This window comes from Geotrypetes seraphini, chromosome 7, assembly GCF_902459505.1.
Source record: "Geotrypetes seraphini chromosome 7, aGeoSer1.1, whole genome shotgun sequence".
Taxonomy (NCBI): domain Eukaryota; kingdom Metazoa; phylum Chordata; class Amphibia; order Gymnophiona; family Dermophiidae; genus Geotrypetes; species Geotrypetes seraphini.
Genome location: NC_047090.1, coordinates 20,771,705 through 20,788,771, shown reverse-complemented (window position 1 = coordinate 20,788,771; position 17,067 = coordinate 20,771,705). Strand labels below are relative to the sequence as shown.

At 45.0% G+C, this 17,067-nt stretch overlaps 1 protein-coding gene across 2 annotated transcripts in view; it reads left to right on the top strand.

Moving 5' to 3' along the window:
* The window catches only part of NUP37 (nucleoporin 37), a 58,213-nt gene that overhangs the window by 11,384 nt on the left and 29,762 nt on the right, over positions 1-17,067 (top strand). For both annotated transcript variants that reach the window (XM_033952076.1, XM_033952077.1), the window contains exon 5: positions 8,985-9,079. In XM_033952076.1, the coding sequence (XP_033807967.1) occupies positions 8,985-9,079 (95 nt within the window). The remainder of the gene's footprint in view (positions 1-8,984; positions 9,080-17,067) is intronic.

Here is a 17,067-nt window from a genome sequence, read left to right as displayed (position 1 = left end):
AGGAAAGGGGCATGGACAGCGACAAAACTCGTGGGAACGGGGAAAAATTTGCCCCCTTGTCATTCTCTAGTTTCTCCCATGGCCCAGAGTTCTACGTGCTCCAACATTGCTCTGATACTCGTAGAATTCCTATGAGCGTTGGAGCAGAGTCGGAGCATTTAGCGCTCCAGGCCACCGTAGAAACTTCTACTGTGGATTAGTAAAAGGCGGGGTTAATTTCTACAGATTTGCTATAGGTAAGACTCACTTTAAGCAGTTTCTGAAGATAGATTTAAATTCAGCATATGACATTACATCATTTGGTCACTAGTAATTTGTAAAGTTTGAAAAAATGAAAATCTACCCTTAAAATTGACATGCCCTACTGGTATATAATTGTATTGACTGTCGTCCACTTTGAACCTAACCGGGTGTTGGTGGAATGCAAATATCATTGTTACATTTACAATTTTCTTCTGAAAAATATGCCTAATCTAAGGCATCCCATTTCTGTGATTACGGTGAACTCGTTGTTTTCAAATAATTTTATTTTATTTATTTATTTTTTATTTAAGCATTTATGTACCACTTATAGTCTAAGTGGTTTACATTCAGGTACTCATGCATTTTTCCTTATCTGTCCTGGCAGGCTCACACAGTATCTAGTGTACCTGGGGCAATGGGGGATTAAGTGACTTACCCAGGGTCACAAGGAGTAATGTGGGATTTGAACCCACAACCTTAGGGTGCTGAAGCTGTGGCTCTAACTACTGCACCATACATTCCCCAAAGCTGCTTACTTGATTTGGCCGTTCTGTGAAGCCAATCATTCACCCGTAACAAAAACCCATTGACCACTTCTAATGAGGCGTTATTTTATCCAGTCAAAACTATATACAGTCAAACCTCGGTTTGTGAGTAACGCGGTTTGCGAGTGTTTTGCAAGATGAGCAAAACATTCTCGCAAATCTTGTCTCGCAAACCGAACTTTGACTTGATTTGCGAGCACCCCCCCGCCCCCCCACTCGCGAACCGCCACCCCCTCTCCCAAACAGCATTCAGCCTTATCCCCCCATCTGGCACCGGCACGCAGACCACAGGACGTGCCAGTGCTGGTGAAAGAAGTTCCTGCCTCTTGCCTGGGCCTTGAGCATCTGCGCAGAACCAGAAGGCCTTGAGCATGCGCAGATGCTCAAGGCCCAGGCAAGAGGCAGGAAGCTCTTTCACCGGCACGTCTTGTGGGCTGCATGCCGATGCCAGATGGGGTTAAGGCTGAATGCTGTTTGGGCGGGGCTGCCGGTTTGCGCGGTGGGAGGGGGGGTGTTCGTGAGCAGGGGGAGTGATGCTGGTTCTCAGGGGGGTGGAGCAGCACTGCTAACCTTGGGGGGGGGGGGGGAATGTATCAAGCAAGTTTCCCTTACTTCCTATGGGGAAACTCGCTTTGATATACAAGTAATTTGGTTTACGAGCATGCTTCTGGAACAAATTATGCTCGTAAACCAAGGTTCCACTGTACTAGAAATAAGGGAGCCAAGGGGCTTTGGCAGTGCAGGAGCAGAGAATGGCTTTTATATTGCCAGAGCACTCTAGAAGATTCTGGCCTTTTGAGTTATAAGTTTAATCACATGACTCAATTTGTGCGCCTGGTAAGTTGCATTTTCATCTGATGCAGATAAGCAGCTTTTTGCTTTCTTCCCCTCTATTCATTTTTCAGTACTTGAAAGAAGCATAAACTGTACCATTGTTATCTTCAGTAGCTAAACTTTTCGATTAGAATAAAGGAATAGCATTGAGTTTCCAAAATGCCAGCATTTACTGGCTAAACCTTTTTCTTTTTCAGAACTATCAAAGACAAAGATTCCGAGTTCTTTCAGGGTCAGAGAAGAGCAGCAAACCATTCATATATCTGTCATTTTCATCACCACAGGATGCAAACACTTCAAAACTAGCAAAACTAGCCTCTATTTTAGTCACCAGACTCTTCTTTTGTACTAATGCTGCCCTTCATAATCACACTCATCCCAGCTTACGCATTTCATAATCCTTTTACAATGAAATCAGACAACACAGTTTTCTGTAGAGTGTCTGGTAACAGAACACACGGACACTTTGTAATGAGCACCTGAAGAGGAGATGCGCAAGACCTATTCTCATCAGACTTTGAAAGGTCACATGCTATATATTTGAACAGTAAGGGCTGGATTCTGTAATGGGCACCTAAAAAAGATAGGAACCTTGCTTTAGGTGCCTATTGCGTGTCAGTCACACTAAGGTGCCCATTACAGAATCATGCTTAGTGGCACCTAACATATAACTTAGGCGCCTGTAATATAGGCCAGGGCTTTAAAGGCCTTCATTATAGGCACCTAAGTCCTTTAGAGAATCGCACCTTTTGATGCCAAAGCCTTTCTTTGCCCCTAAACTCACCTACTTTGGGGTTAGTCACCTATCTTTTGTAGAATCATGCCTAAGAGGATAGACACCTATCCTAATTAATATTTAATTTTAAAAAAAATTATGAGCATCTTAAAGCCAGTTTACTAATTAACCCCCCGTTTTATAAAACCATTGCACGTTTTTAGTGCCGGCCGCAGCGATAACCGCTCCGATGCTCATAGAATTCCTATGAGTGTCGTAGCTATTACTGCCGCAGCCGGCACTAAAAACTGCGCTACAGTTTTGTAAAAGAGAGGAGGGGGTAAGTTAGACACCTAACTATATTCACTTATTTATTTAGGCACCTATCTTTAGGCGTCTCTTATAGAATTTCTCCCAAATTACATATCACCAGACTGGAGTCTTCCGTGCCAGGAACACATAGATCCTTGCAAGATGCACACATCTGTACGTTATTAAAAAGTAACTGGGTGAATTGTTTATGCTGGACTTGAAGAAATATGTGGGTAAGGTGTGTCTGATTCTATTTAGTGGTATTGTACGATAGAAAGGAAAGCTCGTAAGTAAGAATACCTTCATTATTCAATATATTAAGCTGCATGTTTCTTGGTCTTGATGAGTTGTCTTATTCTTAAGTCTCTTAGGTGAAAAATGCAGAATCAATCTATTTATAAAAGGTGTGAATCTTTGGGGGGGAATTTAATATGAGGCTTCAATGTGCAAAATGCTGTCTATAAGCTCAAGTAAGCTATTCTAAAATTGTCCAGTCGTACACTTGCATAACAACATAAGAATAGCCATCCTGGATCAGACCAATGGTCTGTCTGACCTCGGTACTGGGAAAGATGGTAGAGGCTCTGATAAAGGACCGCATCATTGATCACCTTGACGGACATGGTCTGTTGAGGACCAGCCAGCACGGTTTCATCAAGGGCAGATCTTGTTTGACAAACTTGCTACACTTCTTCGAGGGAGTAAACAGGCAGATAGACAAGGGCGACCTGATGGACATTGTATATCTGGACTTTCAGAAGGCGTTCGACAAGGTTCCGCATGAACGACTACTTCGGAAAATTGCAAGGGTGAAATACTCACGTGGATTAAAAACTGGCTGGAGCATAAGAAACAGAGAGTAGGGGTAAATGGACAATACTCGGACTGGAAGAGTGTCACTAATGGGGTGCCTCAGGGCTCGGTGCTTGGACCCGTGCTCTTCAACATCTTTATAAATGATCTGGACATAGGTACAACGAGCGAGGTGATTAAATTTGCAGACGATACGAAGCTATTCAGAGTAGTGAAAACGCAGGGGGATTGCGAAGATCTGCAACGTGACATAATCAGGCTCAAGGAATTGGCATCAACATGGCAGATGAAGTTCAATGTGTATAAATGCAAAGTGATGCATGTCGGTAACAAAATCTCATGCACGAATACAGGATGTCCAGGGTGGTACTTGGAGAGACCTCCCAGGAAAGGGACTTGGGAGTTCTGATCGACAAGTCGATGAAGCCGTCTACTCAATGTGCAGCGGCAGCAAAAAGGGCAAACAATGCTAGGAATGATAAAGAAGGGGATCACGAACAGATCGGAGAAGGTTATCATGCCACTGTACCGGGCCATGGTGCGCCCTCACCTGGAGTACTACATCCAGCACTGGTCGCCGTATATGAAGAAGGACACGATACTAGTCGAAAGGGTCCAGAGAAGAGCGACTAAGATGGTTAAGGGGTTGGAGGAGCTGCCTTACAGCGAAAGATTAGAGAAACTGGGCCTCTTCTCCCTCGAACAGGGGAGATTGAGAGGGCACATGATTGAAACATTCAAGGTACTGAAAGGGATAGACTTAGTAGATAAGGACAGGTTGTTCACCCTCTCCAAGTTAGGGAGAATGAGAGGGCACTCACTAAAGTTGAAAGGGGATAGATTTTGTATGAACGAAAGGAAGTTCTTCACCCAGAGAGTAGTAGAAAACTGGGACGCTCTTCTGGAGTCTGTCATAGGGGAAAATACTCTCCAGGGATTCAAGACAAAGTTAGACAAGTTACTGGTGAACAAGAGCGTACGCTGGTAGGGATAGTCTCGGAGCGCTGGTCTTTGACCAGAGGGCCGCCGCATGAGCACACTGCTGGGCATGATGGACCACTGGTCTGACCCAGTAGCGGCAATTCTTATGTTCTTATCTAGCCCAGTATTCTGTTTCCATCGTGGCCAATCCAGGTCACTAGTATCTGGCAGAAAACCAAGTAGCAGCAATTTTCCATGCTACCAATCTCGGGGCAAGCAGTGGCTTCCCCCATTGTCTGTCTTAATAGCAGACTATGGATTTTTCGAGCCATTGCACAGGTTTTCATGATTGAAGAATAAAGTTGCATGCCAACATTTCTAAATCTCTCCACTCTGGTTTGTTTGTTTCTGATGAGATTTGTACCACATTTTCAGTGGTTTCTGACAGTCCATTCTAAATGATATACACCAGGGGTGCCCACACTTTTTGGGCTTGTGAGCTACTTTTAAAATGATCAAGTCAAAATGATCTACCAACAATAAAATAAAAAAAAAAACACAAAGTACACTGTACGCAGAGAAAATGTTAATTATCATTTATATTCCACGGGTTTTCAAAGAGGTCACGACAGATGACTTTATGCACTATTACCTTAGGAACAACTATACAAAAATAGACAAATATACCCCCTCCCTTTTTACTAAACCGCGCTAGCAGTTTTTAACGCAGGGAGCAGCGCTGAATGCCCTGTGCTGCTCTCGATGCTCATAGGCTCTCTGCGCTAAAAACCGCTATTGTGGTTTAGTAAAAGGGGGCCATAGTGCAAAATATAGACAGCAGATATAAATTCTCAAAATGGACACATTTTGATCACTAAATTGAAAATAAAATCATTTTTCCTACCTTGTTGTGTGGTGATTTCATGAGTCTCTGGTTGCACTTTATTCTTCTGACTGTGCTTCCAATATTTCTTCCCTTCTTTCAGCTTGCTGTATGTTTCCATACCTCATTCCCTCCGCCAACTTTTTCTTCCTCTCTCCCTGCCCCCTCCCCTTTCTTTCTGTCTCCCTGCCCCCCTTTCTTTTCGTCTGCCTTTCTCTCTCCATGCCCCTTTCTTTCTGTCTTCCTCTCCCCCTTTCTTTCTTTTTCCCTACTTTCTTTCTGTCTCCTTGCTCCCCCTTCTTTCTGTTTCCCTGCCTGCTCCCAAGCCACTGCTGTTGCCATTGGGGAACAGGCCTCAAATCCACCACTGCCGCCATCGGGGATCCTGCCTCCAAACCACCACCGTCCCAAGCTCTCTCTGCTTCCCCACACAGAAGCGTCAGGCCAACCTGATTTCCTCTCCCCATCATTTCTGAAGTCGAAGAGGAAGTTCCGGGCCAGCCAGGCAGCGATTGGCTGGCCTGGAACTTCTTCTCCAACGTCAGAATTGATGTCGGGTGGGGGAAGTTGGTTGGCTCAGCGCTTCTGAGTCAGGAAGCAAGTAGAACGCGAAGGCAACGCGATCGACTCGCATTGCCTTCGCGATCTACCAGTCGATCGTGATCGACCTTTTGGGCACCTGTGATATACACTAACAATCCTGCTAATAATAGGCTAATGCTAGAACAAGCATGTCTCTAATGAAAACAGTGTTAGAGACTATGGACCTCAAGTGCCCGCAGTTATCTGCCATTAGAACCAGTCCATTCTAAATCACATTTCTCAGTGTTGGTATAATCCAATGTGCTTTCTCAGCTAGATTATTGTAGCTCAGTTTATCTGGGCATTAAGCAGGGTAGTCTAAAACGACTTCAGTTAATACAGAATAATGCAGCTAAGCTCATTTTTGGGAAACGAAAGTATGATCGTGTTGATAAAGCTTCACTGGCTCCCAGTTCGCTTTAGGATCCAGTTTAAATGCACATGCATAATCTTCAAGCTTCTCTATGGAATATTTGATTCTTTTGTCCCCTTATGTTGGAATACCCTTAGACTTTGCCATTTGAGAAACACACAAAGATACAAGTTAGCCTTCCCTTCCTTTAAGGGAATTAAATCTGCTGGAAAGCTCAGTCGATCTTTTGTTTTCAAGTTTGTAGAGATCTGGAATGAACTTCCCGACTCCATTAGGCTTTTAGGCCAGCTGCAATTGTTTCGTAATGTTGTTCTCACAATTTTTAAATGGTTTAACTACAGTCTCAATGAATTGATGATAATATAGTTATTTTTCTTATGTATTTTAGTTTTTAAGTAGTTCTTCCTTCTCCTATGTTTTCTGCTATGTACTCTAGTCTTAATTACATGTGAACCGAGTCGAGCTCCACTGGGAGATGACCCGGTATATAAACCAAAGATTAGATTAGATTGTAATCAAAACGGGAAAATATATATATGCTTGCACAATTGTCCAAAAATCAGCAGGATTAAGGAATGATATATCACAATATTTGTAACTCCAGTTTTAACTAATTTCTTAACATGTTGTTTTAATGTTAATTGATGATCTGAAATCGCCCAAATTCCTTATCTCATTTATCAGGAACCACAACATCTTTAGGCCTAACTGTGCTTACTAAACGGCCCATTTGAGATTCCTGCTTTTGAGTAGAGGCACGTGTGTTTTACTTTTATGGAAACTTATAGCCTGCTGTAACCAACAATAATAGCAGGTTACAACCAAACTTGCATAACAGATACGTGAATTTACTACTAAATCACTTGTATAGTGCTGAAAGGCATACGCAGCACTGTACATTTTAACATTTATAGACTGTCCCTGCTCAGAAGAGCTTACAGTCTAACTTGGACAGATAGACATGACATATAGGGTTGGAGATGCAGAACCCAAGGTGAGAGGAGTTAGGAGTCGAAAGCACGCTCAAAGAGGTGGGAGGTGGGCTTTTAATTGGGCCTTGAACACTGCCAGAGATGGAGCCCGCTGTAGCGATTCAGGCAGCTTGTTCCAAGCATACAGCGCAGAAGGGACGGAGTCTGAAGTTGGCAATTGAAGAGAAGGGCACAGATAGGGACTTACCAGATGTTTTACCTGATCTCACCTACTCCATATTCTCCCAAGCATGCCCAGAATCTGTTCCGATCTTGCTATTTTTTTAAACTTTGCTTCTTACAAGATTAATACTTAAGCTAACTCCAAAGAAGAGCGACCAAGATGGTAAAGGGGATGGAACTCCTCTCGTATGAGGAAAGACTAAAATGGTTAGGGCTCTTCAGCTTGGAATGATGAAGTCTACAAAATCCTGAGTGGAGTAGAACGAGCACAAGTGGATCGATTTTTCACTCTGTCAAAAATATCAAAGACTAGGGGACACTTGATGAAGTTACAGGGAAATACTTTAAGCTCTAGAACGTGTTGCCAGAGGATGTGGTAAGAGCGGATAGCGTAGTAGGTTTTAAGAAAGGTTTGGACAAGTTCCTGGAGGAAAAGCCCATAGTCTGTTGTTGAGAAAAACATGGGGGAAGCCACTGTTTGTCCTGTATCAGTAGCATGGAATGTTGCTACTCTTTGGGTTTTGGCCAGGTCTAGTGACCTGGATTGGCCACCATGAGAATGGGCTACTGGGCTTGCTGGACCATTGGTCTTATGTTCTTATGGGCCTCTTCGTGTTAGAATTCAGGAAGTCCATTCTCATTGAAATTTGAGTTTAATTAGCCATGTACCCTCCATGGAAGCTCCCAGTTGTCTTGAAGGACCCATGCAGATATGCTATTTCTTTTCTGAAGTATTACCATAACTCCATGCAGGTCACTGGGGTAAGGCATGGTCTAATGGTAGAGCTGCTGCCTCAGCACCCTTAGGTTGTGGGATCAAATTCTAGCGCTACTCCCTGTGACCCTGGGCAAGTCACCTAATTTTCCATTGCCCCAAGTACAAAATACACTTCTCCCTCCGTATCCACGGGGGTTAGGGGCAAAGCCGGCCTGCAAATATTTAAAAAACAGTGAATACTATTTGGACCGGCTCTGACCCACCCCCACTTCCCCCTGGCATCTCTTAAGCCTTACCTGGTGGTCTAGCGGGTTTTCGGGGCAGGAGCGATCTTCCTACGCTCCTGCCCCATGCAGATCACTCATAGGAAATGGGTGCCATGAGCTCCTATTGTAGTCTCGAGAGACTACAGAAGCTCACAGCAGCCATTTCCTATGAGTGATCTGCATGAGACAAGAGTGTAGGAAGATCGCTCCTGCCTTGAAAACCCGCTAGACCACCAGGTAAGGCTTAAGGGGAGGGGTCTAAGAGGGCTTAAAAATAGCCCAATAAATGAAAACTGATCCCAAAAAAATCGCGAATAACTAAATCCGCAGATGCTGAAACCGTGGATTCGGAGGGAGAAGTGTAAGTACCTGTATATATGTAAACCGCTTTGAGAGTGGTATACAAGTCCCTTTCCCCATTCCTCTTCTATACCTTCTTGGAAGCTCAATACAGTACCAGAACTATCTAAGCCAGGCTTCATGCAAGTTACACATAACTAAACAGCCCAGATCATTTTCACCATGAATCTAATAGACTGTTCATTATTGCTTTCAGGAGTAATTGAAAATTATTATATTAATGATTACAGCATTTAACGAGAGTATCATTAATTTTTTATGACAGGACATTGAAGGCCACTCGAATTACATCAATGATGTGGTATTTGCTCCTAACACTGGCAAGAGTATTGCCAGTGTGAGTGATGATCACACCTGCAGGTAGGCAGTTCCTTTTCTGTTGTGGTCCAGTTTACAGTCATGAAAACATTGTAGAGAGCTAATAAAACCTGACTTGTAGGTTACCCTCAAAGATTTGGAGTGAAGACCAAGACTTTGCGTTGAGATGATCACAATATAGTTTATTGCAGTGGTTCTCAACAGTGTCTTCGGGGCACACCCAGGAAATCAGGGTGTCGGGAAATCCACAATGAATATGCATGAGAGAGATTTACATGCACTGCCTCCTTGGCCCACAAATTTCTCCCATGAGTATTAAGGATTTTCTGAAACCCTGACTGGATAGGATGTGCCCCCAGGATCTGGGTTGAAAATCACTGAAATAGAAAATCTTTTGATAACGTGACCTGTAGGGTTTACACGGAGATTTTCAGGATATCCCTAATGGATTACGCATGAGAGCAGTGGTGGTTCAAGGCAACCTGCTGCTCAACAATAGTTATCCCAGTACAAGCAGGCAGGTATTCTCACATATGGGTGACGTCATCCGACGGAGCCCGGATGCGGACGCCTCACAAGCAGACTTGCTTGAAGAAACTCAAAGTTTCGAGTTGCCCGCACTGCGCATGCGCGAGTGCCTTCCCGCCCAGTGCAGGGCGTGTCTCCTCAGTTCTTAGTTTTCCGCGGAGTCGAGAAGTCTGTCTTCGATTTTCTGCGTTAACTTTGTTACTTGTGCCTTATCTAACCGCGATTTGTATTTATTTTCTTCACGAATCGTTGTTTTTGTCTTTATTTATTTTATTTTAGGTAAAAAAATAAATACATTTTTTTCTTCCGTCCGTTTTTCGGAGCCGGCCGCTCAGCCGCGGCCCGACGACTTCGATCTTGCGGCAGCTGTTTTCACTTCTATGCCTGTTACGACCTTCAAGAAGTGTAGCAAGTGTCAGCGCGCAATCTCTATTACGGACCCTCACCATCGCTGCCTCAAGTGCCTTGGGCCTAAGCATCATCCTAGATCATGCCTGCCTTGCCAAACGCTTCAGCCTCGTGCTTTTAAGCGTCATTGTATCCTGGTGGACAAGCTTTTCGGAATGGATTCTTCTGAACCCTCGACTTCGAAGATGACCTCGACCTCGACTTCCAAGGTGACCTCAGCCTCGACTTCGAAGATGACTTCGGCTTCGACTTCGGCCGATGGTCCTCCAGCTTCTACTGCTTCCTCCTTGAGCCTCATCAGACCTTCGTCTTTTGCAGCGGCTCTTACTTCATCGACATCTGCTATATCTTCCCCTGTTTCCTCAGGTCAGAGAGCTCAGCAGACTACCCCGAAGGAACCTCCAGCCAAGGCAAGTGGACTGGTTTCAGACGCGGATCCATTTTTGCCGGCTTCCTTCCAGACCTTATTGGAGAAGCACATCGTTCAGTTCCTTACTAACATGGGACCGATGCTTCTCCCTCTTATCCAGCCTGGGCATGTAGCAGACTCCCGCTAGGTCGAGCCACTTTCCTTGCCTCATTCTGATCCTCCACACTCTTTGCAGGGAGCAGAATCTCTGTGAGTGTCTGGTCTGGCATCTAAGCACGTTCAGCAAGGAGCAGAATCTTTGCATGTGCCTCGACAGGATTCCTCACACTCTATACAAGGAGCAGAGTCTTTGAGAGTGCATCGAGGTTCCTCTACCTCTCTCCATTCTTTGAAAAGGTCTCTTTGCTCTTTGAGATCTGCTTCCAGGCATAGTTCTCATCACCGCTTGAGGCCTTCATCGAGCCATACTTCCAGACATGGTTCTTCCACTAAGCCTCGTTCTACTCCACATACTCCTTGTTCGAGGTCTCCCATGCCAGACCTCGAGGATATTCCACATTCGATTGCCTCGTCCAAGTCACCATATTCATCTGATGTTTTTTTACATGCTGAAGCTTCATCTTCGACACAGACTGCCTCGACGTCCTCTAATCCTTCTCGAGGCAAAGCCCTGGTGGATCAACTCTCATTTTCATCTTTTCTCCGTCAGATGGCTGTGGACTTGGATCTTAAATTAGATACTGGCTCCAAATACTCCAAGGAGTATCTCGAAGTCATGCATCTTCCTCAACCTCTGGCTGAGTCACTTAAGCTTCCTCTTCATAAGCTTTTAAATCAGACTTTTGGTCGGTGCATGGAGACTCCTTTTTCCTTACTAGCTGTTCCAGGAAAATTGGATTCTTGCTATAAAACTGTACACCGCAAAGGGTTTGACAACTCTCAGTTATCTCATCAATCCCTGCTTGTTGAGACCTCTTTGAAGAAATTCCATCCTTCCAAAGTCTATGCCACCGTACCCCCTGGCAGAGAAGGGAAAACTATGGACAAATGTGGACGTCGCATCTATCAAAATGCAATGATGTCTTCTAAAGTCCTTAATTATAATTTTCATTTTATCACTTATTTTGAGTTCCTTATTTCTCTACTTCCACAGTTCATGAGTTATTTGGATTCTCAAAAGCACTTTGAGTTTCAAGAAGTTATTGCTTCTATATCTCAACTTCGTTTGTCATCTTATGATGCCTTCGAGTTATCTGCTAGAGCAGCTGTTTTTCAGTGGCTATGCGTCGTCTTGCTTGGCTTCGTACCATCGACATGGACCCTAACCTTCAGGACCGCCTAGCTAATATTCCTTGTGAGGGCAATGACCTCTTTGATGAATCTATCGAGGCAGCCACCAAAAAATTGTCTGACCATGAAAAGTCCTTTGCTTCTATTGTCAGACCTAAGCCAAAGTCAACTCCTGCTAAACCTGCACGCCCTCCTCCTATTTATCAGCGGCGGTTTGCTCCGAGGCAGGTTCCTTATACTCGTCCTCCTCTTAAGAAGCAGCAGCCTCAAAAACAGCAGCATAAACCTCAACTTTCCGCTGCACCTAAGCCTACTCAGCTTTTTTGACTGCTTAGAACAGAGCATAACCTCCGTCGTTCTGCCTCTGCCTTCTTTTTCCCCTGTAGGAGGTCATCTCCATCTTTTTTACCATCGATGGACGACAATTACGTCAGACCTCTGGGTACTTACCATCATCAAGGAAGGATACTCTCTTCATTTCAATCAGGTTCCACCAGAGCTTCCTCCAAGAGAGTATCCTTCCAGTCCATCCCAGACCACCCTTCTTCTTCAGGAAGCTCAAGCTCTGCTTCGCCGCCATGCTATCGAGCCAGTTCCTTTGGAACAGCAGAACAAGGGGTTTTACTCCCGTTACTTCCTTGTTCCGAAGAAGACTGGCGATCTGCGACCCATTCTGGATCTCAGGGCTCTCAACCACTTTCTAGTCAAAGAAAAGTTTCGCATGTTGTCTCTGGCATCCCTTTATCCCCTTCTCGAGCAGAACGACTGGTTATGCTCTCTGGATCTCAAGGAGGCCTACACTCATGTTCTCATACATCCGGCCTCCCGTCAATATCTCAGATTTCGGGTGGGGAATCTGCATTATCAATACAGAGTGCTGCCCTTCGGCCTAGCTTCATCTCCCAGAGTGTTCACCAAGTGCCTGGTAGTGGTGGCTGCAGCTCTATGGAACCATGGTCTTCAGGTATTTCCCTACCTCGATGACTGGCTCATCAAAGATTCAACATCTCAAGGGGTTATTCTAGCGACCCAACGGACTACCTGGTTCCTCCAAAGTTTGGGATTCGAAATCAACTTTCCCAAATCTCAACTTCAGCCTTCACAGACGCTACAATTCATTGGAGTTGTTCTAGACACTATCCAACTCAGAGCATTTCTTCCGCAATGATTGGAAGCTCTTCGTCACCTCTGTCATACAGTGTCTTCCCTCTCCTCCATCTCAGCGAGACACATGATGGTACTTCTGGGTCACATGGCCTCCACAGTACACGTGATTTTTTTTGCCAGACTTCACCTCAGAATTCCTCAGTGGACCCTGGCAACTCAATGGACACAAGTTTGTGACCCTCTTTCTCAACACATATCAGTCACTCCTTCATTGAAACAGTCTCTCTGTTGGTGGATGCTCTCTTCTAATCTTTCCAGAGGCTTGCTTTTTCAAATACCCCCACATCAAAAGGTCCTCACGACAGACTCTTCGACCTACACTTGGGGCGCTCATCTCGATGGTCTCCATACTCAAGGCATCTGGACTCGTACGGATCGTCAGTGTCACATCAATCTGTTTGAACTCAGAGCGATCTTCAAAGCTCTCCACGCTTTTCAACATCTGCTTCACGACCAAGTAGTCCTCATTCGAATGGACAACCAAGTCGCCATGTATTATGTCAAAAGGGAGGGACGGGATCTGCCTCCCTTTGTCAGGAAGCTCTGAAGGTTTGGGACTAGGCAATCCGCCACAACACCTTCCTCAAAGCTATCTACATTCAAGGGGCGGAAAATTGCTTAGCAGACAATTTGAGTCATCTTCTACAACCTCACGAATGGACACTCCATTCCTCGCCTCTTCGTCACATTTTTTCACAATGGGGAATGCCTCAGATAGATCTCTTTGCAGCTCCCCACAACCACATACTGCCTCAGTTCTGCTCCAGGATTTACTCCCCTCATCGCCTCGAGGCAGATGTGTTTCTTCTGGAATGGATGCACCTTTTCCTCTATGGTTTCCTCCATTCCCTTTCATCCTCAAGACTCTGGTCAAGTTGAAGAATGATCATGCCACCATGATTCTAATTGCTCCTCGGTGGCCGAGATAACCCTGGTACTCCCTTCTACTTCAACTCAGCAGCATGGAGCCATACCTTCTACCAGTTTTTCCTTCTCTGCTTACACAGAGTCAAGGATCTTCTTCATACCAACCTGCAGTCGCTCCACCTGACAGCTTGGTACCTCTCAACATAACTCCTCTTTAGTTTTCTCAACCTGTAAGAGATGTTTTAGAAGCTTCTAGGAAGTCTACCACAGACAATGCTATCACCAAAATTGGACTAGATTTTATACCTGGTGTTTTTCTCATCATAAGGAGCCTCAACTTTCCTCCTTATCTTCTGTTTTGGACTACCTTTTGCACTTATCCAATTCTGGCCTCAAGTCTACATCGATCCGTGTCCATCTCAGTGCAATTGCGGCTTTCCATCAGCCTATTGAAGGGAAACCCCTCTCTGCTCATCCAGTGGTTTTCCAGATTCATGAAAGGACTTTTCAATGTTAAACCTCCTCTCAAACCGCCTCCTGTGGTTTGGGACCTCAATGTTGTCCTTACTCAATTAATGAAGCCTCCATTTGAACCAATTGATATGGCTCATCTCAAGTATCTCACTTGGAAAGTGGTATTTCTCATTGCCCTCACTTCTGCTCGAAGAGTCGATGAGCTGCAAGCTTTAGTTGCTGATCCACTTTTCACTGTCTTCCATCATGATAAAGTGGTTCTTCGTACTCATCCTAAATTCCTCCCTAAATTGGTCTCGGAATTTCATCTCAACCAATCCATTGTTCTTCCAGTGTGTTTTCCAAAGCCTCATTCTCATCCTGGAGAAGTTGCTCTTCATACTCTGGATTGTAAACGTGCTTTGCCTTCTACTTGGAACGCACCAAACCACACAGAACTGCTTCTCAACTTTTTGTCTCCTTCGATCCAAACAAGTTAGGACATCATATCTCTAAGCGTACCATCTCCAACTGGATGGCGGCTTGTATCTCATAGTAACATAGTAACATAGTAGATGACGGCAGATAAAGACCCGAATGGTCCATCCAGTCTGCCCAACCTGATTAAAATTTTTTTTTTTTTTTTTTTTTCTTCTTAGCTATTTCTGGGCGAGAATCCAAAGCTTTACCCGGTACTGTGCTTGGGTTCCAACTGCCGAAATCTCTGTTAAGACTTACTCCAGCCCATCTACACCCTCCCAGCCATTGAAGCCCTCCCCTGCCCATCCTCCTCCAAACGGCCATACACAGACACAGACCGTACAAGTCTGCCCAGTAACTGGCCTAGTTCAATCTTTAATATTATTTTCTGATTCTAAATCTTCTGTGTTCATCCCACGCTTCTTTGAACTCAGTCACGGTTTTACTCTCCACCACCTCTCCCGGGAGCGCATTCCAGGCATCCACCACCCTCTCCGTAAAGTAGAATTTCCTAACATTGCCCCTGAATCTACCACCCCTCAACCTCAAATTATGTCCTCTGGTTTTACCATTTTCCTTTCTCTGGAAAAGATTTTGTTCTACGTTAATACCCTTTAAGTATTTGAACGTCTGAATCATATCTCCCCTGTCTCTCCTTTCCTCTAGGGTATACATATTCAGGGCTTCCAGTCTCTCCTCATATGTCTTCTGGTGCAAGCCTCCTATCATTTTCGTCGCCCTCCTCTGGACCGCCTCAAGTCTTCTTACGTCTTTCGCCAGATACGGTCTCCAAAACTGAACACAATACTCCAAGTGGGGCCTCACCAATGACCTGTACAGGGGCATCAACACCTTTTTTCTTCTACTGACTACGCCTCTCTTTATACAGCCCAGAATCCTTCTGGCAGCAGCCACTGCCTTGTCACACTGTTTTTTCGCCTTTAGATCTTCGGACACTATCACCCCGAGGTCCCTCTCCCCGTCCGTGCATATCAGCTTCTCTCCTCCCAGCATGTACGGTTCCTTCCTATTATTAATCCCCAAATGCATTACTCTGCATTTCTTTGCATTGAATTTTAGTTGCCAGGCATTAGACCATTCCTCTAACTTTTGCAGATCCTTTTTCATATTTTCCACTCCCTCTTCGGTGTCTACTCTGTTACAAATCTTGGTATCATCTGCAAAAAGGCACACTTTTCCTTCTAACCCTTCAGCAATGTCACTTACATACATATTGAACAGGATTGGCCCCAGCACCGAACCCTGAGGGACTCCACTAGTCACCTTTCCTTCCTTCGAGCGACTTCCATTAACCACCACCCTCTGGCGTCTGTCCGACAGCCAGTTTCTGACCCAGTTCACCACTTTGGGTCCTAACTTTAGCCCTTCAAGTTTGTTCAACAGCCTCCTATGAGGAACTGTATCAAAGGCTTTGCTGAAATCCAAATAAATTACATCTAGCATATGTCCTCGATCCAGCTCTCTGATCACCCAATCAAAAAATTCAATCAGGTTCGTTTGGCACGATTTACCTTTTGTAAAGCCATGTTGCCTCGGATCCTGTAACCCATTAGATTCAAGGAAATACACTATCCTTTCTTTCAGCAACACTTCCATTATTTTTCCAACAACTGAAGTGAGGCTCACCGGCCTGTAGTTTCCTGCTTCATCCCTGTGACCACTTTTATGAATAGGGACCACATCCGCTCTCCTCCAATCCCCAGGAATCACTCCCGTCTCCAGAGATTTGTTGAACAAGTCTTTAATAGGACTCGCCAGAACCTCTCTGAGTTCCCTTAGTATCCTGGGATGGATCCCGTCTGGTCCCATCGCTTTGTCCACCTTCAGTTTTTCAAGTTGCTCATAAACACCCTCCTCCGTGAACACCCTCTCATTCTGCTATGCCCAGGCTAGATTACCCCTTCACAGTAAAGTCACAGCCCATAAAGTCAGAGCAATGGCAGCTTCAGTAGCTTTCCTCAGATCTACACCTATTGAGGAAATTTGCAAGGCTGCCACTTGATCCTTGGTTCATACCGTCACTTCTCACTATTGTCTGGATACTTTCTCCAGATGGGATGGACAGTTTGGCCAAACAGTATTACAAAATTTATTCTCCTAATTGCCAACACTCCCACCAACCCATTCTGGTTAGCTTGGAGGTCACCCATATGTGAGAATACCTGCCTGCTTGTCCTGGGATAAAGCAATGTTACTTACCGTAACAGTTGTTATTCAGGGAAAGCAGGCAGCTATTTTCACGTCCCACCCACCTCCCCTGGGTTGGCTTCTCTGCTAGCTATCTGAACTGAGGAGACACGCCTTGCGCTGGGCGGGAAGGCACTCGCGCATGCGCGGTGCAGGCGACTCAAAACTTCGAGTTTTTTCAAGCAAGTCTGCTTGTGAGGCGTCCGCATCCTGGCTCCGTCGGATGACATCACCCATATGTGAGAATAGCTGCCTGCTG